The 24,607-nt window shown below is 36.9% G+C and overlaps 1 protein-coding gene across 2 annotated transcripts in view; it reads left to right on the forward strand.

Annotated features, from left to right (window-relative positions):
* Nucleotides 1-498: 498 nt before the first annotated feature.
* The window catches only part of GAS2L3 (growth arrest specific 2 like 3), a 36,457-nt gene continuing 12,348 nt past the window's right edge, over nucleotides 499-24,607 (forward strand). Inside the window, exons 1-5 of one of the 2 annotated variants that reach the window (XM_023631175.2) lie at nucleotides 499-645; nucleotides 11,732-11,779; nucleotides 17,470-17,638; nucleotides 18,785-18,900; nucleotides 20,595-20,736. In XM_023631175.2, coding sequence (XP_023486943.1) covers nucleotides 11,756-11,779; nucleotides 17,470-17,638; nucleotides 18,785-18,900; nucleotides 20,595-20,736 — 451 coding nt within the window. In that variant the 5' untranslated portion in view covers nucleotides 499-645; nucleotides 11,732-11,755. Of the gene's footprint in view, nucleotides 646-10,549; nucleotides 10,806-11,731; nucleotides 11,780-17,469; nucleotides 17,639-18,784; nucleotides 18,901-20,594; nucleotides 20,737-24,607 lie in introns of those variants that run through there. The other variant, XM_023631176.2, reaches the window with a different exon arrangement.

Here is a 24,607-nt window from a genome sequence, read left to right on the forward strand (position 1 = left end):
CCCTCCCTCACTCCAGCCCCTCGCGGGAGGAGGGGGCTCTCTCTGAAAGGTTTCAGCTTCAGACTCCCATTGTGGCTGGGTGACAGTTTGTCTCCGGCAACAGTGGCGCTCCCAGTCCAGTCAGATCTCCAGTGGATCTAGGGTTGGAAGGGGTTCTTCACAGATCAGGATAAAACTCAGGGCAGGCCCTTGAACTCTACCCCGCAACATTCCAGACGCTTACAGGCGAGGTCGATTCGCCTCTCCTGCCTATCGGGACAAATAGGAAGGGCTATTGCTGTCGCTGACGGGCCCGATGGGAGGATTTGCTCTGTGACCAAGCCTCTTCACCTTTCAGGGAAATAAGCGGCTTGGCCGCCAGAGTTGTGAGAGGCCGGGCGCTGGAAGGCGCGCGCCCCGGGGTGACAAGAGGCGCGCGCAGGCCGCGTGCTCCCCGGGCGGCTCGGGGGCGGGGCCTCCAGCCACGCCCTCTCTCCGCCTTCTGATTGGTCCCTTCGAAACAGGCGGCGGCGAACCGCGGCAGACTGTGAGGCTGAGGCGGCGGCGGCGGCGGCGGCGGCGGTTGGTCAGGGGCGTGTCGGCACGGCACAGATTGAGCCGAGATGTCGCCCCGTAGGAAGAAGTGACCCTCACGCGCCAGGGCGGGTGAGTACTTCCCTGTTTGCCTTCTCTTTTCCTCGCGAACTTTTACTCGCCTTCTCGGGGCTGCCGGGCCTCAGCCTGGGGGCTGCTCGCGCGGAGTCGAAGAGGTGGTTTAGTTGGGCCCCGAGCTGTGGATTCCAAGACGCTCGGCCATTGGCCCGCTGCGGGAGTCGCGTGCTCTGATTGGTCCCTGGGGCCGTCAAGGTGAAGTTATGCCTGCCTTTCACCTGCCCACCGCGGTGCCTTGTGAGGGGCAACAGGTGTGCCGGGGCGGGGGGCGGCGGGCGGCGGGTGCAGGCCCGTTAGGCTGGGGAAGAGATCTGGAGCTGCTGCCACTCTGCTTTAGAATCTGAAGAGGGATCAGAGCCTGAAGCTAGTGGAGAGTTTCCAGGGACACCTTATCCCCAAGCGCCTAGCACGTATGGGGTCACTTGATTGCTCCACATCATCCTCGGGGAGAATTGATGAACTTAGTGACCTTGGAAAGAGAACGTTATTTTGTCCTTTGGCAGAGTTTCAGTCTCTTTCCTATTCTTTCCTCAGTTTTGGAGGGGCTGCGTTGGGGGAGGCTTGCAAAAAAAAAAAAAAAATAAAAGGAAGGCTTGTAGGTCGCGCTGGAAATCAGAAGAAAGCTTTGGAGGGCGTGCTTCCCCATTCAGTCACCCCTGGTTCCTAACTGAATTTTCAAACCCAGGGATTGAATTTTATGGGTTTAGTATTCTTTGTGGTCCGCGTGGTGGAGTAGCTGGTCGAGTCGTTAGGTGAAGAGATGGTTTTTTGCAGACTCAGTCTAGGTCAGAGTATGGGTTTGCTTCGCTTGTGTGAAGAGCCCTAATAACCACTCTCTCAGAAGGTAAGCTGTCTGTGAACTGCTATCTGATCATCTTCCTTGGCATTTAAGTGATTAGGAGTTGGCATTTTCATCACCTCAGATTCCCTTTGGGAAGAAATTGGAATGGATTTGAATGAAAAAGTGGAAACTCTAGGGATAATCTTCCTGTATAGATCCTGATTCACGTCTGTGTGACTCATCTGTTTCAAAACCTCATTAAAAACCAACAGACTTTGAATAGTAGATGTCTCTGCTATTTTGACATTATTGAAATGAAAGTAGTATTCTTTTTAGTGTAGCATTGTTGCTGAGCGTGTGTGCTCTGAAATCAGACTTTACTATGTGTTTGACCTTAGGCAAGTTATTTAATCTTTCTAACTCTAAATTTCCGAATCCATAAAATAAGATTAATAATAGTTCCTACCTTTTTGATGCGAGAGTTTTTGTGAAGATTAAATGAAATAATCCATATAAGTAGTTTAGTACAGTGCCTGACACATAGCTATTGTTATTTCTGTGCTGTTTAATTTGGATTAAAAGTTTCAAGCTATCCCCAAAGGGCAAAGAGGAGCAGAAGGGGAAGGCAGTGCCATAGGTAGTGGTAGTTTTCATTCATTGATTAAGTTAATACATGTAAAGCACTTAAAATAGTATCTGGCACATACTAAGCACTTGTTACTGTTTATCAAACACATTATTATCTAGAATGTGCCAGGCACCATGTTCTAGGTGCTTTACTTATATTATTGTTAAGTCTGTTACTAATCCTGCAATGTAGTTGGTGTCGTCTCCATGTTATGGATGAAGAAACTGAAGCTCAGAGAAAGGAAATAATCTATCGAGATCCTCTTGGAATTCATTCCAGAGTGTCTCATTCCAACATCCAGCCTCTTTTTTGTATCACACCACCCTTGCATTTATATTCCCAGCATTAAGCAACTTCTCTGTTCAGAGTTGTTTGGATAGCCCTGGTTAATTTCTGCCATGGGCATGGGTTTATTTTGAATACTTCATTAATTAAAAAATAATGAAAAACAACTTGTGATGGTATGTCAAAGTGTGTGATAAGAGAATAGTGTCAACAATATACGTGGTGTTACTAAAAAACTAAATGAGTACAGTGATGTTTGGAGAATTGGTCAGTTCAGAATCAATGTTTCCTAATTTATTAACCTATTAGGTTTTTGCTTATTCACTGTATTTTTACTAAGCAGCACTCTTCTATTTTCCCCCCCTGTAAATCTTAATTTAAGTTTTGAGATAAGAGAAGAAAGTTCAGGTATTTCAGTAATTTTTTTTCAAGCCAAGTGTTGATGAAGAAAGTAAGGGATTAAGTTTACTATGTATTGTTACATTTTACTCTTTTACAGTAACATGCCTGTGGATGAATGTCTGTGTGTATTTCACTTTCTTCTTGTTACTTGTTGCTTTCTATCCTTTGACATCAAATATACCTTTACATACCTAATGAACTATCTGCTGTACATAGAATTTGAGAGAATAGGAAACTTGAGTCTGTCAGGTAGTTGTCCCACTTTGATTTCCCTATTTTTAATTGAAATGTAACTGCCATAGAAAAATGCCTAAGAAGTAACATTTACAAGATACAGGCAATAATTTTAATTGTATTTCTTTAGTGTTTCTCCTAAAAACTCAAAAAGTTTTCTCAAGTTACTACATTGTTACAGAGTATGTTGTTTTAACAGAAAGTTACCATGTATTTTATAAATGAATTACTAATTTCCAAAAAGCGTGTGTAATAAAATATAGCAGATACATTAAGTGTAGTTTCTTAGTTTCTGCTGAAAGTGTCAGGAATTTACAGTATTATGACCATTAGTCACATGCTGGATATTGCTGACATGCTGACTGATAGAGATTTCTGCCTACTATCATACAACATAACATAAACTTGTCTGTAAGAAAGTATAATGTTAGCTGTGGTGAAGGGCTCACTTTATATAGAGTTTTAAACATAATGACTTTTGTTTTCCCTTGATGGATGACTTGTTAATATTTTTGATTCCAAAAATAAAATTGTTGAAAAACTTGTGTAACTTTGTTCAGAAGTTTTTTTTTTTTAACACACAATTTAAAAGACATTGTGATCCCAGTGACGTAATCTATATTCTGTCCTGCAGATTTCTTTTGGTTGCATAACATATAATAGACATTTTTTCATATCAGTAGATATTACTCTATCTTGTTCTTTCAAGTGGCTGAATGAATCCACTGTATGAATGTCTCATGAGTTATTTGAGCAGTTTCCTGTTAATGGACGCTTAATGTTTTTACAGTTCTTTATATTAGTACTTGTGTGTGTGTGTATGTTTTCCACAAAGTCTTTTAGTCTATATATATAAAGGCAAACTTATTTTAAGTTCTTTAAAAAAAATTTTGTATCCCACAAAATTTTATGACAATTCTATCTAATATAAAATTAAGTTATTCAGGTTGAACCTCTGGCAAACATTGCAAGAAGAAAATTTCAGATAAAAAAGCAGAGACTCCCAACAAATGAACAGTCTCTATATTTTGCAAATAACATGTGATGTTTTATTAAACTGTTAAAATCTTATTTCTTTCTCTTAAAAGTCTTCATCTGCTTCAGAAGCTGCCTTTTCCTTAAATGAATATACCACAGATTTGTTTCTTTATTGTTTCATATTCCTTTAGTAAAAAATGCAACGTTTATTGTATTTAGGAGTAATTCCACTACCAATTTTAGCACTCATTTCTACATAGAATTAGAAGAAATGGAGAATGTTATCCCCTTAAGGATCTTATTTTAAAAAGTATAAAATAGAAGCATATATTGCTGTATAACCTAACTTGGGGAGGGGGTTCAGAGAGGCTTTTTAGAGGAACTGAATCTGAGGGATAGGTAGGAGTGAGCCTGGAAGAGAGGAGGAAGAAGAGTGTTTCACATAGATGGATCTGCCTGTGCAAAGAGCCGGAGATGAGAGAGCATGGTGCTTGAAGGGTCTAAAAGAAGTTCAGTACGGCTGCAGAGTACAGGTCAAGAGGTGAGCTAGAAGGGACCCATAAGGCTTTGTTAAGGAGTTTGGGCTTTATCCTGAAGGCAGTCGAGAGCCATTAAGGGTATTAAGCAGAGTAGTAACGTGTCCTCAGATGGAGTTTGTGAAGGATAGCTCTGGCTGCAGTACATGGAGAACAGGTTGGAGGCTTGCAAGGCTGGAGAAGGGGTGACTGGTTGGAGGCTGTTTGAGTAAACCTGGACAAGGATGATGGTGGCTTGACCTAGAATGTTGGCCATAGTTATTGAAAAGAAAATTCAGAGGTAGAAGCAACAAGATATGGTCATTGATTCTTTTGGCTGTGGTAAAGTAGGGACCTGGGAGGAGGTGGAGGTGTAAGAGAGGGGGGAATCGAGGATGACCTGGTGACTTGGTGAATATTGGTGCCATTCCCTGTGCTAGTAAACACAGGAAGCCTTTGTAAATATTTAAATGAGTGAGTGAATGAATGAAGGATCTGAGATATACAAAGGCAGAGCCATTTGATGACAATGATGATAGCAAACACACAGCGCTCAATGGGTTTTGCCTATAAATTTTGCTGCTTTTTTTTTTAGCATGCTATATACAGCTGGTGCCCTTTTCTCATTACTTCAACATGTTGGGCTTGCTACATCTTCTGATCGTGTTTTGGATATGTATTACTTTCTCTAGGTCAAATGTCTTGACCTTCTGGGCAAATCTTCCTTTCTTCACTTAAGATGTGTATTAGTTTCTTATTACTGCTAGAACAAATAACTGCAAACATAGTGGCTTAAAACAACAAAAATTTATTATTGTACAGTTCAGGAGGTCAAAAATCTAAAATGAGCTGAAAAAAAAAAAAGATATCAGTTGGGCTGTGTTCCTTCTAGAGGTTCCAGAGGAGAGTCCATTTCTTTCCCTTTTCCACCTTCTACAAGGGCACCTGCATTTCTTGGCTCCTTCCTCCATCTTCAAAGTCAGCAGCATAACCCCTCACATCCCTCTCCCTGTGCCTCTTCCGTCATGACATCTCTTTCTCTCTCTCTCTGCTTCTGTTCTCACATCACCTTCTCTGACTCTGACCTTTCTGCATCTCTCTTGTAAGGACTCTTGTCCTTACATTGGGCCCACCAGGATAATCTCCCATTTCAAGGTCCTTGATTTATTCAATCTGTAAGGTCCATTTTGCCCACGAAGGTAGTATATTCACAGGTTCTGGGAATTAGGACATAGACATCTTTGGGGACCATTATTTTATCTACCACAAATGGAGTTTATTTAAGATGTAATAAAAATGTACTTGTCTACTGGGACAGTCATATGAATTCCTGGGTAGCACATTGCCCCCAGAATCCTTGCCCCTTGGCACAGCTACTCTGTCCTGTTCCTTTGGATCCTCTGCCTACACATCAGTCTTGGTTACTTATTTCTTAGTGATTCCTCTGGTATATCAGGCAGCTCTCTTGACCTGCTGGTGCCTTGACTAGTAACCACTCTACATATTTCACCTTGGACATGTTGAGTGAGAAGCAAAATCATTTATCAATTCAGGTCACCTAATAAATAAAACAAATAATAACTAATAAATAATACCAAAAAGGTCTTCTGTAAGACACTTGTCTACTATGTGGCTGCTTCCAAGCTTTGCTGTCACATTTCTTCTACAGCAGAAACCCTGTGGAGAAGGGAGACAACCCAGTTTTTCCTAGAGATTTTCACATTTCTCTCACCAAAAGTATTTCCTGAACTTTAGGCTTGAGACTTCTATCAACACTGTTTCCAACAGCAGTCCAGGAACTTTTGCTATACTTAACCAAGCAGTGTACTACAGAATTAACTCAAAATGGTTAAAGCACTGTAAAGGCAAGTGATTGAGAGAAATGTTATGTGAATTCAGGAGCTAAAGATATAATCAGAATTAATTCAGGCCAATTAGAAGGGGCTACTGGGAGGAGGTAATCAAGTTATAAACCTGGATTAGTTGAGATGATGAGGAATCTCTTCAACTATTCCTTCTCTATCTCCGTTGCTGACTCCTCTTATGTCTAAATGTTGGATTTTCACAGAACATCTTCTTAGGCCCTTATCAGTGCTTTCTCCACTTCTTTCTCAGATGATCTCATTCTTTCCAGTGGCTTTACCTCCCAAGCATTTGTTGACAATTTCTTTCTCCTTCTGAGCTTTGTTCTTAGCTCTAGATTGGTATTTCCAACTGCCAGCCTGATATTTCCACTTGAATATCTTTAAAGGTTTCTTAAATTAAACATGAGCAAAATGCAGCACTTTTGACCTATCTATGCTGTGTTCCCAGCTTCAATCTGTTCAGACTCCATCATCCTCACCTCAGTAAATGCTCTGTTTGCTTGGTTGCTCAAGCCAGAAACCTAGGAGTCGTTCTTGACACTTCATTCTGCCCTTACATCCCTCTCCTTCACCCCTCCATCTCTAGCCATTATCAAGTCTTGATTCTAACTCCAAGATAGATATCAAATCCATCCACTTCTCTCCACTGGAAACATTGTCAGCATTCTAGCGCAATCACTGTCGTTTGTCACTGAACTACTGCTGTGGATTCTGAACTCTCCCCTTCCAGGCTACCTTCCATCTCATTTCCTATGTGCTCTGTTTCTTTCCTGTCACTGTTTCTACCCCTCTGTTTCTCCTCCTCTCATTGTTTCCTGTGGTTCTTTTCCCCACTTCTCTATTCATCCCTCTTTCTTTTTCCTCCCCCCTTTCTCTGTTAAATCCATCATTATTTCATTCCCATCTTTCTCTTTCCCAATTAGAGTATGTCTCTCCCTTCGTTAAAACTTTTCCCACTGTACTTAGAATAAAAAATCCAATTTCGGGGCCGGCCTAGTGGCGCCGCAGTTAAGTGCGCATGTTCGGTCGGCTTCAGCAGCCCAGGGTTCGCCGGTTCGGATCCCAGGTGCGGACATGGCACTGCTTGGCAAGCCATGGTGTGGTAGGCGTCCCACATATAAAGTAGAGGGAGATGGGCACGGATGTTAGCTCAGGTCCAGTCTTCCTCAGCAAAAAGAGGAGGATTGACAGCAGTTAGCTCAGGGCTAATCTTCCTAAAAAAAAAAAAAAAAAATCCAGTTTCCTCACTGTGGCCTTGTTTGATGGGTCTACTGCCTACCTTTTCAACCCTGTCCTAAGCCACACATTCTCCATGCTTCAGCCATACAGGCTTCTTTCAGTTCTTGGAATGCACCAAACTCTTTCTCTGTTCATAGTCTTTGCAAAAATTATTCTCTATGCAAAGAACTTTTCCTCCTCCTCTCTCCCTGGCTAATTCCTACCATTCTTCAAAATTGTATTTTTCCTTCAACAAAACCATTTCTAATCACTCAATCTAAGTCTAAAGTAGACCTGTGCTCTTTCTCTCTCTGTTCTTTCCTTCAAAGCAATTATCGTGATTTAACGTTGTGTGTTCATTCATGTATTCGCTACGTACAAAGTGAATGTATTCGCTTCATAAGGGCAGTCACAGGTCTGTTATGTTCATCGCCGTGTCTTTTGCCTCTGCTGCCTAGTTCAATAAAGGGTGTGAGCAAATACTTGTTGAATAATTGAATGAGTGTACAGCACATGAAAAAGCATATAGCCTGAACAGCTGTATAGCAACAGAATAGAGTGAAACCGATAGGGGGGACAATGAGGAGACAGGCTGAATGGGAGCAGAGGGCCTATGTTAGCTAAACTCCTAAAGACTTTTCTTCTAGCAAGAGAGTTGTAAGTCACAAATTTATACTTGAGTATCTTCCCAGTTATGACGTGGATATTTTAAAGCTTTATTTTCACTTATAACCATGTTTATTTTTATGTTAGTAAATGCTTTCCAAATTATGTTTAATGATTTCTGAGTATTATTATCCTTGTTTTCTTACCTTTTTAATTTGATAAATTATATTAAATGAACTATAATTATGTCTCATCCTAGTATTAATCATAACAACTCATTTGTTAAGTGCTAGCTATGTGTCAGGCACTTTATTTGCATCGTCTCATTTAATCTTTACAACAACCATACGAGGCAAGTAGTGGTCTTCCATTTTATAGGTGAGAACACTGAAGCTCAGAGAAGTTAATGATCCCAAGGTCATATAGCCAGTGTATGCTAGAGCTGGAATTCAAACTAGGTGTGTCTGCTACTTTCTACTAACACAGTGGTGTCTTTATGGTGAGTTATTTTAGTACACATAAAAAAATATGAAATGTGTTTGGTATGGATGTAGCATTTCTATTTTCTCTATTCAGTAATTAGGAAATACTTAGCTCAAAATTTTAAAACTGAGAAAGTTTTTTGAACAACTCAGAGAGGATATCTTCTTCAACTATTTTTCTAAATAAAGCATTAAAAAATGATGAAATGCTTTTTGACATACAGAAGGGCATGCAGACTAGCGTATTAACATCTGTGTTCTTACCACCTATCTTGAACTAAAGTCTTCCTGGTACAGTTGAAAGTCCCCTGTGCATCCCTCCCAATCTCATCTTCCTCCCTCTCCTTAGCAGTAACCACTGCCCTGACTTGGGCATTTATCATAGCCCTGCAGCTTGTGTATCTTGGCAGTCATCTAGTGGCTGAGTGCTGAATGTGTGTGTGGTACAGTGGTGGTTCATGTTATTATTTTTCTGAAGAAACTTACCCTATTTTTTAACTTTTTTTTCCAATTCTTTTCCAAATTGGCCCTTGTTTGTACCAGGACTGAGTCATGCCACCTTGTGCCCTCCCCACCATATCTTATGTGAGGGTGAGGAATAAAAATGTACCCAGCCTCAGAGCCTACAGCTATGGGACAAAGGATCAGTTCAGCAGTTGACTTTTTTTTCCATTATCATCTGAAGTCAAATTGCCCTGAAGAGCCTTACCATAAATCACCTTGAGGATCTCATGACGGAAACTGCATTAGGCCCAAAATCTGTTCAAGTTTCGGGTGGATGAGCACATTTTATGTTTCTAACTTTTTCCCAGGTTTAGTGTAGAATTCTTCACCATGATCTCTGTGTAAGCTCCTTGTCTTGTGAAAGATTTTCATCAGGTTTAGAGTATAGTTTGGACTTGGTTACATGAGAGGTCCTTCTTTGCCCAAATCTAAGGGAAAAAAGACATCCTCAAGTTGGCAAATAATTGAAGTAATCTCCAAAAAGAGAGAAAGACAAAAACAAAAACAAGATAAAGTCAATAAATTGCTAATTAAGATGCAGCTCCAAGCATGAAGAGTTGTAGATTCAGTATAATTGGTTATGTGAAAAAAATAGAGACTGAGACTTTTAGGAAAGATAGAAAAGAGGAAAATAGATAATAAAATGAGTGAGATGCAAGAATTGTGATTGTGATGCAGATTGGGAATGGGGCTAACTATGGAAAAGAAGCTAATCTTGGGATTAAATGCCTGAGACACAAAAATGGTTTAGAAAGAGAATGGTGAATGACTAGAAAATATCAATAACTGGCTCTTAGTATCTGGGACATAATGAGTACCCATGAATTAATTGATGAGTCACTGATACAATATCATCAGTTTATGAAAGTTTTCCAATAAAAGCATATATTTGTGTACATGATAGTTTTTCATATATGAGGATACATTTTAACTTGAGTGCCATTTATTAAGTAATTTCTTTTTAAAGGGAATACAGATGGTTATATTTTTGTCATCTTAAAAGTAGTGCTTTCCATTCCACAAGAAGAGTGATGTGGAAAAAAAATATATATAAAAGTCTTTTCTGCTCATGTTCAATGACCGAAGGTTGTGCACAAATCCTTCTTTTCTTTTATAGAACGAATTTTGTTGAATTTTCCATAAAAAGTGCAACTACTAAACATTCTTGTGATAGCTTCTTTGTGAAAGTGTCACTGTTCTTGCTTTGCACACGCCTTATAATTTAGGCCTTCTTTTGTTTTGGGTTGGCAGTTCCAACTGTTCAAGCTCTTGTCTGATTATGTGGGACTCCTTATTTTAATGAGAGCAGCTTCTTTGCTGCATTTTTTAAAAATGGTCTCGGAAGCTTCTTACTGTGGATCTTTGTTGGGGACAAAGGATTATTTATGCTAAAGGAAAATGTATTCCCCACTGAATTAGCTCGTGGGAAGCACAACAAGCTCGTTAGTAATGCGCAATTGTACTTTGGCCTTTTGCTATGGTAGAGAGAAGGAAAAATGATATCAAAAAGGACATTCTGCTATCCTTTGCCTTCCTGCAAAGAAAATATGGTGCGATATTAGACTTTTCAGTTAGGTTTAGCTCAAGTTCACCTTTGGTCCCAGAAGAAATGTTCCTGTAAGGAAGGTGGTATGTGTAGCGGGCACCGTGCATGAGGTATGTTTGGTGTAACTTAGAGGAGAAAATAACTTTTCCTTGGAAATGGATAGCATTATAGCCTTATAAACCATTTTATATTTTCTCTTATAATGTTTTAATGGTGGTTTACAATAAAAAATAGACTCATATATTATGCTGCAATAAGCAATCAAAAATCCTAGGTTTTATAGTCTATGTTATTCTGAGTGCTTTTAAACTCTTCACTTCTTTTTCCTCTGAAAATACATTAAAGAATTGTATTAACCTAGCTTAATTAAAGTTGTATTTTTTTTCTTACAGATTTCAAGAATAGTACTTTGGAGTTAAAATTGCTATTTGTTTTTTTGTCTTTAGCATCTCACAGAGAAAACTTAAGAAAAATTATTATAGAAAGGCATTGAATATTGTTTCATAGTTAAAATTGATGTTTATCTTTATTACTTTGTTGTCTGGCAGAAGAAGCTTATGGTTAAGCTTATGAATTTACATAGAATTTAGATGAATTTATATGATTTCTTTGTAAAGATTAGATGAGAGATACTTCACTTTCAATATCAGTTGTGATATTTCTGTTTGCATTATGTTTACATTATGTTTACAGGGGAAAATTCTGGGAGACTTTCACATGAGCTAAGTTTCACTGTTAATTTTATTTTACTAGCCAGATGCTTCAAGAATTACTTTGATATTAATGCGAGAAATGACATATTAAAATGTGTTTCATGTTTTCCTCTTTCAAATGAGCACTTTATAAAGTAAGAAGCTTACTTTATAAAGTAAGAAGCTCGGAGTGATTATTGAATTCTCCTATAGTCAAGCTATTCCAACTAGAAGAAAAAGTTTTGGGTTTTCAGTCAAATAGGAGAGTAAGCAGATTCCTTTGAGAGTTTGGGGTATAGGAAAGCTACCATTGTCTACATATTAATGTTTTGTTCTATTTTCAGAAAAGCGATTTCATTTCTATATAGATGACCATGCAGCCTGCAATTCAAGTAAGTGTTTTTCTTGGAAGAATGTATAATTAGGCTATGAGATTAATATGCTAAAATTATAATGTAATTAAAGACTAAAATTATCACAAAATGTTTTTATTGCATTAATTTTTTTAGGCATCAAATTTTAATAACAGGAATACTGTATTTGGACTTTCTAGTTCTGAAAAGATTTTAATTTTAAACTTTCATTTATACTGAATATTTGTAAGAATCAAAAATACCTTAGGGTTGGTGGGTCTATCTTACTTATATTACCCTGGGAAAAGAATTGGAATATTTCATAGTTTTTCTCTCATTACAACTTAGTATGCATTTGTAGTTTAAAGAGCTTTCAATGAAAACAAATATAATTTTTTATTTTAGATAATTTTTCATGTGCCCTGTAATGCCTGTAATAACAAGGCATTAAAACTTAAAATTTAGGGGCCGGCCCTGTGGCCAAGTGGTTAAGTTTGTGTGCTCTGGTTTGGATCCTGGGCATGGACATGGCACCACTTGTCAGGCCATGGTGAGGCGGCGTCCCACATAGCACAACCAGAGGCACTCACAACTAGAATATACAACTATATAGTAGGAGGCTTTGGGAAGAAGAGAAGAAAAAAAAAAGAGAAGATTGGCAACAGTTGTTGGCTCAGGAGCCAATCTTTAAAAATAAAAAAGGGAAAAAAAACCCTTAAAATTTAAAGAGTGGGTTTTTTTGTTTATTTTTTGATAAGGGGAGGCAAGATGGAGATAATGAGACAAACCAGAAAACCAGAATAATTTTACTTTTGAATGATTTCCAGAGTTGGTATTTGTTATATTATTTTTATATATTTTTAAGTTCTCTTTCTTTTGATAAAAATAGAACATGATTGAATTTTTCTTTCTTTTTTTTGCTGAAGAAGATTCTCCCTGAGCTAACATCTGTTGCCAATCTTCCTCTTTTTGTTTGAGGAAGATTTGCCCTGAGCTAACATCTGTGTCAGTCTTCTTCTATTTTGTATGTAGGTCACCACCACAGCATGGCCACCAAGTGGTATAGGTCTGCACCTGGGAACTGAACCCGGGCAGCCGAAGCAGAGCATGCTGAACTTAACCACTAGGCCATGGAGCCAGCCAAGAACATGACTGAATTTTAATTTACAGATAAAAATCACATTGAACGTCTCTCTAGAAAGGTGGAAGCAGCTGATAATAAGATTTGCCTTGGAAAGTGAGAACTTTAGAGAAAACCAAATTTCATTTCTGATTCTAGTTCTGCCACTCTGATTGTGAGATTTTTGGCAAGTTATTTTCCCTCTCTGAGTCTCTGCTTCCTTACCTCTAGGGTGAGGATGGTAGCACTTATTTTTCAGGATAGTTGTGGGGAATCAGAGATAACATGAGCAAAGTGCCTACTGGAAAGTATGTTGCATAGCAGGCACTTCAGAAATTTGGTTGTAAAGCTGGAGATTATACCTGTGCCGTGAAAGTCTTTTTTTTAATTAAGAAGGAAGGCTTATTAAGATAGCAGTGGTGGTCGCCTAGAGAAGAGAATTTATCAAATGGTTAAGAACAACTCTGAATGTGATTCTGCTTGTACTCCCTCTTATGCTGTGCAGCTGTATCCTTCCACTCTGCTAATAAAGAGTTCCATTGTACTGTTTTCCTTCTGGGACTTGAGAGTCCATGGCAGTCTCCCAAAAGATCTTATTATTCCCCTTTAGGTCCTCTCAAGTCCACACTGAGTATGCTCAGAACTCCTTTATTATTGAAAACCATTTTTTATCTGATTACTTCTATTTGTCCTCTTTTTATCTGAGTCAGAAATGTCATTAGTTTCATGGTGATTATATTTTCTTGATTCCTTATGGAGTGCTTTTTATTATTGCCGCAACGACCATGCTTTTCTCATCTCTACCCTAATGGCCATTAATATTTTCTTAACTTGGTGACTTTTTTCACAGTTTTGTCTTATAGTTCCATGAAACCTTCCCTGATCTAGATTCCACAGATCCGTCTTTATTGATTCTTCTCCAAGAGCATCCTTGACATCTCTCATGGAAGTTTTTGCTTCTCTCCCTGGTGAATGTGAGAACTTTCTAGGATTTTCAGCCCTTTCTCTGCTGAGTATATTAGACAGTTACTTAGTTATTTGTAAGTGCCTTGCAGAGAGGAGACATCCAGTAGATAGCTCTTATCAGTTGTTTTTTATTAATTTAGTACATTAAGATCTTCTTTGCCCTTTTTTTTTAAATGTCCTTTATTCTTATTAGTAAATAAACATACAGTCTAAAAATCACTGAGTAATAGTTCCTGATCTCTTTCAGGTCATAGTCCCCTTTGAGAATCTGACAAAAGCTATGAACTCTCTCTCTGAGAAAAGGCCCATTTGTACGTGGGCATAAAATTTTACCCAAATCTGAGTTAAGTTTATATACCTACTCAAGTTCCTCTATAGACTGCCTATGGATTAAGAATCTCTGCAGTACGACAGCTTTCAGCATGTTTGAGAACAGCCTTTGAACATGCAGTTTTTGTCATTAACATCTAACTTTTAGCAACATTAATGTGCCACTGACTAGCCCAGGTTATTATAGGCTTCTGCTTGCAATAACAGGAAAATCCAAGTACTCTTCTAACACGGCAAGAAATTAGAATGACTTTTGTTAATATTAGCTTCTTCATTTTCACACATGAGTTTTTCAAAATCACCCTCCTAACTAATGCACATCTTCCCTTGACAAACATTTGCATCTGCTCTGCCCTTTTCCATCTCAGCCAAATGGTTAAAGGACAAATAACATTTTATTGACTGTGAAATACCATTGATGGTAAGATGCATCTGGATTTTTTTTTTAAGATTTTATTTTATTTTTTCCTTTTTCTGCCCAAAGCCCCCCGGAACATAGTTGTATATTCTTCATTGTGGGTCCTTCTAGTTGTGGCATGTGGGATGCTGCCTCAGCGTGGTTTGATGAGCAGCACCATGTCCGCACCCAGGATTCGAACCAACGAAACACTGGGCCTCCTGCAGCGGAGCGCGCGAACTTAACCACTCAGCCACGGGGCCAGCCCCAAGATGCATCTGGATTTTGATGCTACAAAGAGTTGTTTGCTAATATCTATTCCTCAGTTATTCGACAGATATTTTGGACTGAATACCATGTGCTAGGTCTTATACTGAGTCCGGGGATTACAAAGAGAAATAAGAAATGCTTATGAAAGGAAGATTTAGATAGTAAATCTTATAGTAAATCTTTGCTATACTCCCTTTGAAATAATTTGAAGAGAATTCAGGGAAATAACATGTTGTCTTTTTCCTAAAATTTTATAGGATCCTCATATATTTAGGAGTTGATTGCCCAATCTCTACCCTCAGTTCCTCAAATAATGTCCCTCAAATAACTTATGTTTCTCTGTCTTTGAGTATTTTTGTTGAGTTTTGCTACTCCTGCTTGCCTCTTGTGGTATATATTCATTTTATTTCTTTGCTTTTGGGATTTTTTTTTTAAATGTTTGTTTCTCATTGTAGGTGATTGGAAGCAACTATGTCCTTTTTTTTTTTTTTCCTCCAAAGTTTATCTGGATTAACAATGGTGTTGTTATGGCTTTTGATTTGGTGTGGTAAGACTTTCCTCAAGTAAACCTCTGTGAGTTTAACATAGTTTAGGGGGAAGATTATCTGTATTTAAAAACCAAGAAAGGACTAGATTCACTTGATATTACCTATACTTATATCTCTTTTTTTCTCAGCTTTTTAAAATTTTATTTTAAAGCAATCACAAACCTGCAAAGTAGCTGTTAAGTGTAGAACCGAGATACTTGTTTGCTGAACCATTTGAGAGTAGTTGCCAATCTAATGCCCCATTACCTCCAAATACTGCAATATGTGTGTGTTGCAAACAAGGACATCCTCCTATACAACCACAATGAAATAATCAGAATCTGGATATTAACATTGGTGCGGTCCAGAATCACGTGTTCTATGTAGTTGTCATGTCCTCTAGTGTTTATCAGACTACAACAGTGTCTCAGTCTTTGCCTTCTTTAGTGACCTTGATACTTTTGAGTATTACAGATAAATTCCTTTGTAGATGTCCTCAATTTGGATTTACCTGACGTTTTCTCATGATTAGATTCAGGTTACGTGTCTTTGGCAGGAAAATCACAGAGGGATGTCGTGTTTTCTCATTGTGTCCTAGCAGGTGGTGTGTGATTTTGATTTGCCCTATTATTGATGGTGTTCACCTTTGTCACTTGGTTAAGTTGCTGTCTGTCAAGTTTCTTTACTATAAAATTACTCTTTTCTCTTTGTAATAAGTATTTTGTGGGGAAGTACTTTGAAATTGTATAAACATCTCATTCCTCATCAATAATCTTTTTTATTCACTTATTTATATCTATAAGGACTGACTCATAGTTGTCCCTTTTATTCAGTGTGTTATAATCCATTTATATCATTATTTTGAAGCTCAAATTGCCCTTGATTTAGTCAGTAGAAGTCCCTTTAGGTTGACTTCTATGTCCTTTGGCATATCCCCATCATTCTTTGAGCACGTCTTTGCTTTTTTGGTAAAAGTTGTTCTAGTCCTACACCATAGAATTCATTCTAGTTTTCTCTCATTTCATAGTTGTACCTCTCTTGTTTGTCAATGAGAAACCTGGCTCGCATTTTATAAATCCCCATGTATGTAAGCAGTCTCCCATTGTTGCTGCCGCCCCCTCCCTGAGTTGATGCCCTGCTCAGCTCACTTGGGCTCTGACACTCTGCACTGAGTTGTTCCCCCGTTGTCCCCAGTGGGCACCCTCCTTATCGTATTCATGGTCTGACATTGTCACAGGGCTGTCCCCATGTGTGGATGCCCTCTCACCTCAGTCAAGCTCTGACCCTCCATTTCAAGCAACCCTCCTGGGAGAACCCCCTTGTCGCTTCACTTAGGCTCTAATACCCCTTCCTGAATTGAGAATTGCTACAGTCTTTTCTGTAAATAAACTTATGTTAAATTATATCTAATCGTATTTCAAAATCTTGCAATTGTTACTTTGATAGTATGTTTATGCAATTTTTGTTTTAAATCAAGGATTGGCAGTAAATATCTTTGGCTTGGGAGTCAACAGGCAAAATCAAGGCTGTTATGTAGGTACTTACGTAACAACCATTTTAAAATGTAAAAACCATTCTTAGCTTGTGGGCCATGCAAAATCATGTGACAGATCAGGTTACTTAGAATTTTTTTTTAGGTAACACTGTTATTGTGATTTGAAGTTTACAGAATGCCGTTTATACATTCATTCATTTATCCATTATTCAACAAATGTTGCTAGGCTCTGTGCGAGATGCTACAAAGATGTGTCTTGTAAGGCAGGTGTCATTAGCCATTTTACAGCCAAGATGCTGAGACTCTGGTCAAGTAACTTGTTAAACTTACTCAGTTAACAAGTGAAAGAAAAATATTATTTGTTGACTTTTATCTTCTTGGTTTGTTAGTAGAATCTGTCCATTAATTAGAGATTCACTTACATTTACCACAGTATTGAATACTGAAAATGTCTCAATTATCTAGATAATAGTTTGCCTCTAGTTTATTAACTTTCTGTGAGCTGCTGCATTTTTGTTTATGTGTGTATTATATATGTCTATAATTCATCATCTAAATATAGATGTGGATTATGCTGACTTTTAATAAGGTTGCATCCATTCAGTTGGTTGGTGTTTTCTCTAGGTGTGGTTTGGAGAAGACTTACCTCTAAGTCCACGGAGTCCTCTGACCCCCAGGCATGGGCCAGGTTTGGCTGATGTTTGTCAGTATGATGAGTGGATAGCTGTGAGGCATGAAGCTACCCTGTTGCCCATGCAAGAAGATCTGTCAATCTGGTTATCAGGTTTATTAGGTAAGGCTTGAAAAGATACTCAAAATTGTATTCTCTTATTCAGTAAATATTTACTGAGAATTTTGCTCTTTGCCAAGGAGTGATTGTTCTAGAGGCCGGGGATGCTCTATTGAATAAAATATTCCATGTCCTTCTTCTCACCAAGCTTACATTCTAGTTGGGGAGATATTCCAATTCACCCCAACCTTTAGGGCTTGAATAGTAAGGAAGTTTGATGCTTAATGGAAGAGGTCAGTAGTAAACTTTGAATAATGAACTTGTTCATGTTAATGTAAAAATATTTTTTTAAAATGTATATAGCTCTAATTTGGGGTCCATATTTTACTGATTTTTTCTCCCTTAATCTTGTATAAGGCATGAGATTCTGAGGGGAATATACACTGTAGTTAAAATGATAACTATTTTTGAGGCATTGAGAGGCAGAGGCTTATGAAACCCGGGAGGAAATGTCAGTTTGGCAAATGTTTGGCATCATATTTGTTTACTCAGAGAATATGAGTGCTTTGAACTTTCTCCCAAGAAAAAATTCTCTTTTGAATACAGAATTACATGTCACATTCCAAGGTTTTCGTGAAAAGGAGTGTATAAAGCTCATCTATGGCCTTCCCATGATAATCAAAAACACACTAAGCACTTGCTCTAATTATCTCATATCAATTTGATGATTTGGATAATTTTTTAAAAATTTATTATGTAATAATAATGCTTCTAAACAAGGAATTTTAGAGGTGAAAAGTTGGTATTACCTGTGTGTTTATGTTATTATCTTTAATTTTTAAATTGCAGCAAAGTCCATCTTATAGAGAATCTTTCTCTTGTGCGAGCAGTATTAATGTGCGGTGAATCAAAACTTAATAGTGAATATTGAAATGTAAAACAGTTTGATCTTTTTTAAATGAGATAAAATAGATCTCATTTTATTTTTTCTGCACTTCTACATCACAGATATTTTTATTTTAGTTGTCTTATATTTAGTTTGACATTATCTCCTATTTTAACTGTACCTTCTAAGAGTGAATACTTGGAGTTTGACATGATATTTGTCTAGTGTTTCGACTATAATCTGATTACATTTAATTAAATTTTTACCATATTGTTTGAATTTACTGTTTCTAGAAGAACTTTAACATTGAAATATATTTTTAGGTATTGAAGTTAAGGCAGAAAGATTATTGGAAGAACTTGATAATGGAGTACTATTATGCCAGCTGATTAATGTTCTTCAAAACATGGTGAAAACATGCAACTCTGAAGAACCAGTGGTAAGAAAATGTTTGGCAGTTGTGATTTTATACCTTGGTACATATTAATTTGTTTGAGTACATTTCTTATCATCTGTACAAGGTTGTAAACTTCTACTCCAACTATCTATAAGACCTTGGATAATTTACTTAATCTTTTTGAGCATCTGGAAAAATATTCTCACTTGTAAAATGGAGATATTAACACTTACCTTGTAGGATTTATTTGTGAGGATTCAGCAAAATTAAATGAGATAATATATAGATGCTGTTTAGCTTAGTGCCTCGTGCATAGTCGATATCCAGTGGCTAGCTCTTGTTGAGAATCGTGTTAGTACATTCCATATATGATTCTTGTGAGAGTTAAATGACAGAAGAGCTTTTGGTGGTTCCTGGCATACAGTTAGGAGCCATCATCATCATCATCATCATCTTTATATTCTCCATATACTGTCTAGGTGGTAAATTCTGTAAATATTGATTGAATGAATAGTATTCCTTTTTAGACAGTTTTCCTCCATTGACCCTCAAGTCATGATTTGAAGTAGATAAGATTTCCTCTCTTTTCATCCACGTCGGTGTTTTCACTCTTGGGATCTGGGGTCTGTGAGTGTAGGGTCTGGACACTCACATAGTGTTGGTGGAAATATAAGGTGGTATCATCTTTCTAGGGGACAGTGGGTGATTAACTGTGTGGTACCTAAAGAGAGCGGAATATCATCCATTCGTTAGAAATGACTACCTTAATCTGTTATTTTTTACCCTAAAAGATGCCTACCACCTATCATTAAATGTGCTTGCACACATACATGCACAAATCAGATCATAGAATAGCATGTTTATGTAACATTCTATAGGTACAATTGATACTGTCTTTGTATTTGGCTTTTTTTTTCCAGTGATCATATATTCTGTATACAATTAGAAAAACTTACAAGGCTATTTTAATTCTGGAAAATAATAGCAAGGGGAAGGTTATATAAGGAACTGATAATAGTGGTTGTCTCTAGGGAGAGAGGAACTGAGTGGGAGAGGTGGGAGAAAGACTTATACCCTACTGTGCCTATTGCATTTTAAAAAATCATATACATGTATTGCTTATTCAAGTTAAAATTTAAAACAAACCTAAAAATGCCTCAGCCTCAGCAAGATTATCTAAATACTCTTGGTCCAGATAGTCAAAAAATTAGGATTCTGTAAAACTTAGACCATCAATTTTCAAAGAATTTGAATTAAGACTGGGCCACTACTTCCTTATTTGATAGTCGCTTCAAGAAACTCAGAACCATATTTATGAAGCTGCCAGTAAGGAAGTAAGCAAAAATGAGTGTGTCTGTTAAACTTTGACATAGCAATAATTTTGTGTTTGTATTGAACTGTATGTGGAGAGACATACTATAGAGATATGCTTGGGAATTATTAGACTGTCATTGTTTATGTTAATTAAGATTCTTATGTCATTTTAAAAATAAAGAGGTTATAGATGCATGGTCCTACTGCTAATTTTGACCAGATTGTTTTTCTAGGAATTATTTTCTGAAATATACTTAAAGGAAAGTAAAATAAGGTAATTTTTGAAGATACCTTTTCTCCCTACTGCTGCATACTTTTAAGTTACATTCAATGCACTGAACACTTATTTAGTCCATAATATTACAATGTATTTCTCATGGAAATATCCTTGATGCATTTTGGAAATTATTCGTCTTTTCCAGAATTTTCCAATGAGAAAAGTGCCCTGTAAGAAAGATGCTGCCTCAGGTTCATTCTTTGCTAGAGATAATACTGCAAACTTCCTTCACTGGTGTAGACACATTGGGGTTGATGAAACTTACCTCTTTGAATCTGAAGGTTTAGGTAAGTATATTTGTTATCGCTGTTCTGTTTAATGTTTATTTGGGTATTTTTCTATGCCTTACTTCTTTGTCTTTCCAAATAAGGACTCAAATGCTATATCCCATTTTCCTAGGAAAATTTATACTTTAAATATTTGTGAAACAATTGGAGAATCAGATTGCAAATCAAATATATTAAGCTTTTCTTTTATGGTTGAAGATCTTATACATCTTGAATATCTTAGAAATATTTTACTTCCTAAATGAGTTGGCTGTAGGAAGGTTCTGGACTAATGCTTTACTAATTAATGTTTTCATCAAGAATTACTCTACCAAGTCTAAATTACTAGTAATTTCTCTTTAACTAGATAATTATAGAAATAACAGAAGGCCAAAGAATATAAGCTCATGGTATTTAAATTTACCTTGTGAACATCAGCTGCCAACTTGATTATCTACATGGATTAATGTTTTTGACAATTCATTTTAAGAAGTCGGGCTCTACTGAAGAATTATTGACATATTTTCTCATTTCGTTTAAGTCAACAGAAGCATCTGTGCAGTGACTAATATGGAAGTTATCTAAGTTTTAGACTATATATATATTTCCTCATGTGTATACATATATATAGAGAGAGACACACACAGAATTTATAATGTTTTGATAGGAGTAGTAGCATACCAAGGGCAGAGGTTGTGGGAGTAGTGGTGTGCCTTGGTAGAGAGAAGTATTTTATCACTGACATTGTTTATAATTGCTGCCTCAGGGTGATAATAAAAAAGCACACCAACTTTTAGGTGGTTTTATTATTGTTTTAAAATTCTCTACTGACTATGCACACCCTTGTTGCCTACACATGGGGTAGGCTGTTCCCACTGCTACCTGTTTGGTATGCCTCTGGATATTCCTATCTCGTAAATTGTAATCGATTACTCTTTTACGACGCCCCCCACCAAGTTGAACTCTACTTTAATCTAGATGTGTGATCATTGTTGACAGTGTGGTTGATTTAATGACGTATTTAGCTTCTCCTGATCAAAGAAAAGAGGAAATGCTTTGAATTCTCTAGTTTCCAGTTTACTGTTTCTGAAAGCATATAAGGTTGTTGTACATTTCTCATTCCCAGTAGAAGACATCTTTTGACTGTCCTGAAGGTCAGTATAGGACTAATAAAGCACTGCCAATAACATTAATTCATTCTAGGCATTGAACTATAAGCTAGTGTTTTTACTTTCTAAAAGTCTCAGAGATGAACCTCTTAATTTTTTACATTTTGCTAGGAACTCAAAACAACTTAAATAAACAAATACACTATTTTAAGGCATTTCTCAGTGTTTAGAGAAACAAATTTAATAAAGATTTCAGGATTAATTGCTTTTGGAATGACTTTTAAAGACAAATGTAGGCCTTTTTATTGCTTTGGCAGAGTAAACTTTATGCTTGAGGTATATAATAGATGCTATCCATAAATCAAAGAACAGCTGTTATTTCCATTGTAGGGGGAGTCAGTGTACTCATAATTCCTCATGCATGCCATTATTATATTAGAGTTCAGAAGTTTCCTAGAGTGTTTAACTCTTAAAGATAGGAGCAGAAAGGTAGATGATCCACAACTACCACATTGGTGCATTTAGCAAGAATTCTGATGATCTGGGGTTTTTTGTTTTGCTTTTTTTTTTTAATTTTTAAGGATCTCTGAACTATTAGGCTTAGTAGCATTTGGTTTCCTTAAAAATTTTTTTAAAAAGCTTTAAAAATTGTGGTAAAATATATAGAACAAAATTACCATCTTAACCATTTTTAAGCATATTAGATTTCATTAATAGCACTTAAAAAACAGCTATACTTCATGTGATGTAAACTTCATCATTGCAAAATGTACACTTTAGAGACTTTTAGTATATTCACTGTGTTGTGCAACTATCACCACTAATTTCAGAACATTTGCATCACTTTCAAAAGAAAGCCTATGCCTTTTAGCAGTTGGTCCTGATTACTCCCTACCTCTATCCTCTGGCAACCACTAATCTACTTTCTTTCTCTATGGATTTTCATATTCCGGACATTTCGTGTAAATAGAACCATACAGTATGTGGCTGTTGCATCTGGCTTCTTTCAATTTGCATAATAGTTCATTTATGTTGTAGCATGTAACATTACTATGTTACTTTTTATGGCTGAATGATAGTCCATGTATGGCTGTACCACATTTTTAAAATCCATTATAAGCTCATGGACATTTTGATTGTTTTTACTTTTTGGTTATTATGAATAATGCAGCTATGAACATTTGTGTACAAGTTTTTGAGTGAACGTATGTTTTTAGTTCTCTCAGGGATATATCTAGGAGTGGAGTCATTGGGTCGTATGGTAATTCTTTGTTTATCTTTTTGAGGAACTACCAAACTGTTTTCATAGTGGCCGCACCATTTACATTTCCACCAGCAATGCACAAGGGTTCCAGTTTTTTCACGTCTTTGCCAATGCTTGTTATTGTTCTTTTTTAAAATTTAAATTATAACCATCCTAGTGGGTATGAATTGGTATCTCATTGTGGTTTTGATTTGCATTTCCCTAATGGCTAATGCTGTTGAGGATCTTTTCATGGGCTTATTGAAGATTTGTATATTTTCTTTGGAGAAATATCTATTCAAATCTTTTACTTGTTTTTTTGGGTGTAATTTGTCCTTTTTTGTTGACTTGTAAGAGTTCTTTATTTATTCTGGAGACTAGGCTTTGTCGGATATATGATTTGCAGATATTTTCTCCTAGTCTTTCGGTTGCCTTTTTACTTTCTCAATAGTGTCCTTTGATACTAAAAGTTTTTAATTTTGATGAAGTTCAATTTGTCTTTTCTTTGATCAAGTGTGCTTTTGGTGGCATATCTAAAAAACCATTGCCTAATCCAGGGTCACACAGTTTCACCTGTGTTTCCTTCTAAGAGTTTTATAGTTTTAGCTCTTACATTTAGGTCTTTGATCCATTTTGAGTTGTTTTTTATATATGATGTGAAGTAGGGGTCCAAATTCATTCTTTTGCATGTAGATATCCAGTTGTCCTAGCTCCACTTATTGAAAAGAGTTTTCTTTCCACTATTGAGTGGTCTTGGCACCCTTGTTGAAAATCGATTGAACATAAACATATGGGTTTATTTCTGGATGTTCAGTTCCATTCCAGTGGTCTGTATGCCTATCCTTATGCCAGTAACACACTGTCTTGATTACTGTAGCTTTGAAATAAGTTTTGAAATTGCAAAGTCTGAGTCTTCCACTTTGTTCTTCTTTTTCAAGATTGTTTTGGCTATTCTATTTCTCTTGCTATTCCATATGAATTTTATCATTAGCTTGTCCATTTCTGGAAAAAAAGGCTATTGGAATTTTGACAGACGTTGCACTGAATCTGTAGATCAGTTTGTAAAGTATTACCATCTTAAGACTATTATGTCTTCCAGTCCATTAACACAAGATGTCTTTGCAGTTATTTATATCTTTAATTTTTTCAACAGTGTTTTATAGTTTTCAATGTACAAGTGTTACACTTCTTTGGTTAAATTTATTCTTAAGTACTTTATTTTTGTTGAAGCTATTGTAAATGAAATTGTTTTCTTAATTACAGTTTCAGATTGTTTATTGCTAGTGTATAAAGTATAATGATTTTTGTATATTGCTCTTGTATCCTGGAACTTTGCTGAACTTGCTTATTAATTCTAATAGTTTTTTGTAGATTTTTTAGAGTTTTCTATACAGAGGACCATGTCATCTGTGAATAGACATAGTTTTCCTTCTTCCTTTCCAATCTGGATGCCTTTTATTAATTTTTCTTGCCTAAATGCCCTGTCTAGAACCTCCCTTACAATGTTGATAGAAGTGGTGAGAGTGGCCATCCTTGTCTT

The sequence above is a fragment of the Equus caballus genome, chromosome 28, assembly GCF_041296265.1.
Source record: "Equus caballus isolate H_3958 breed thoroughbred chromosome 28, TB-T2T, whole genome shotgun sequence".
In the NCBI taxonomy this organism is placed as follows: domain Eukaryota; kingdom Metazoa; phylum Chordata; class Mammalia; order Perissodactyla; family Equidae; genus Equus; species Equus caballus.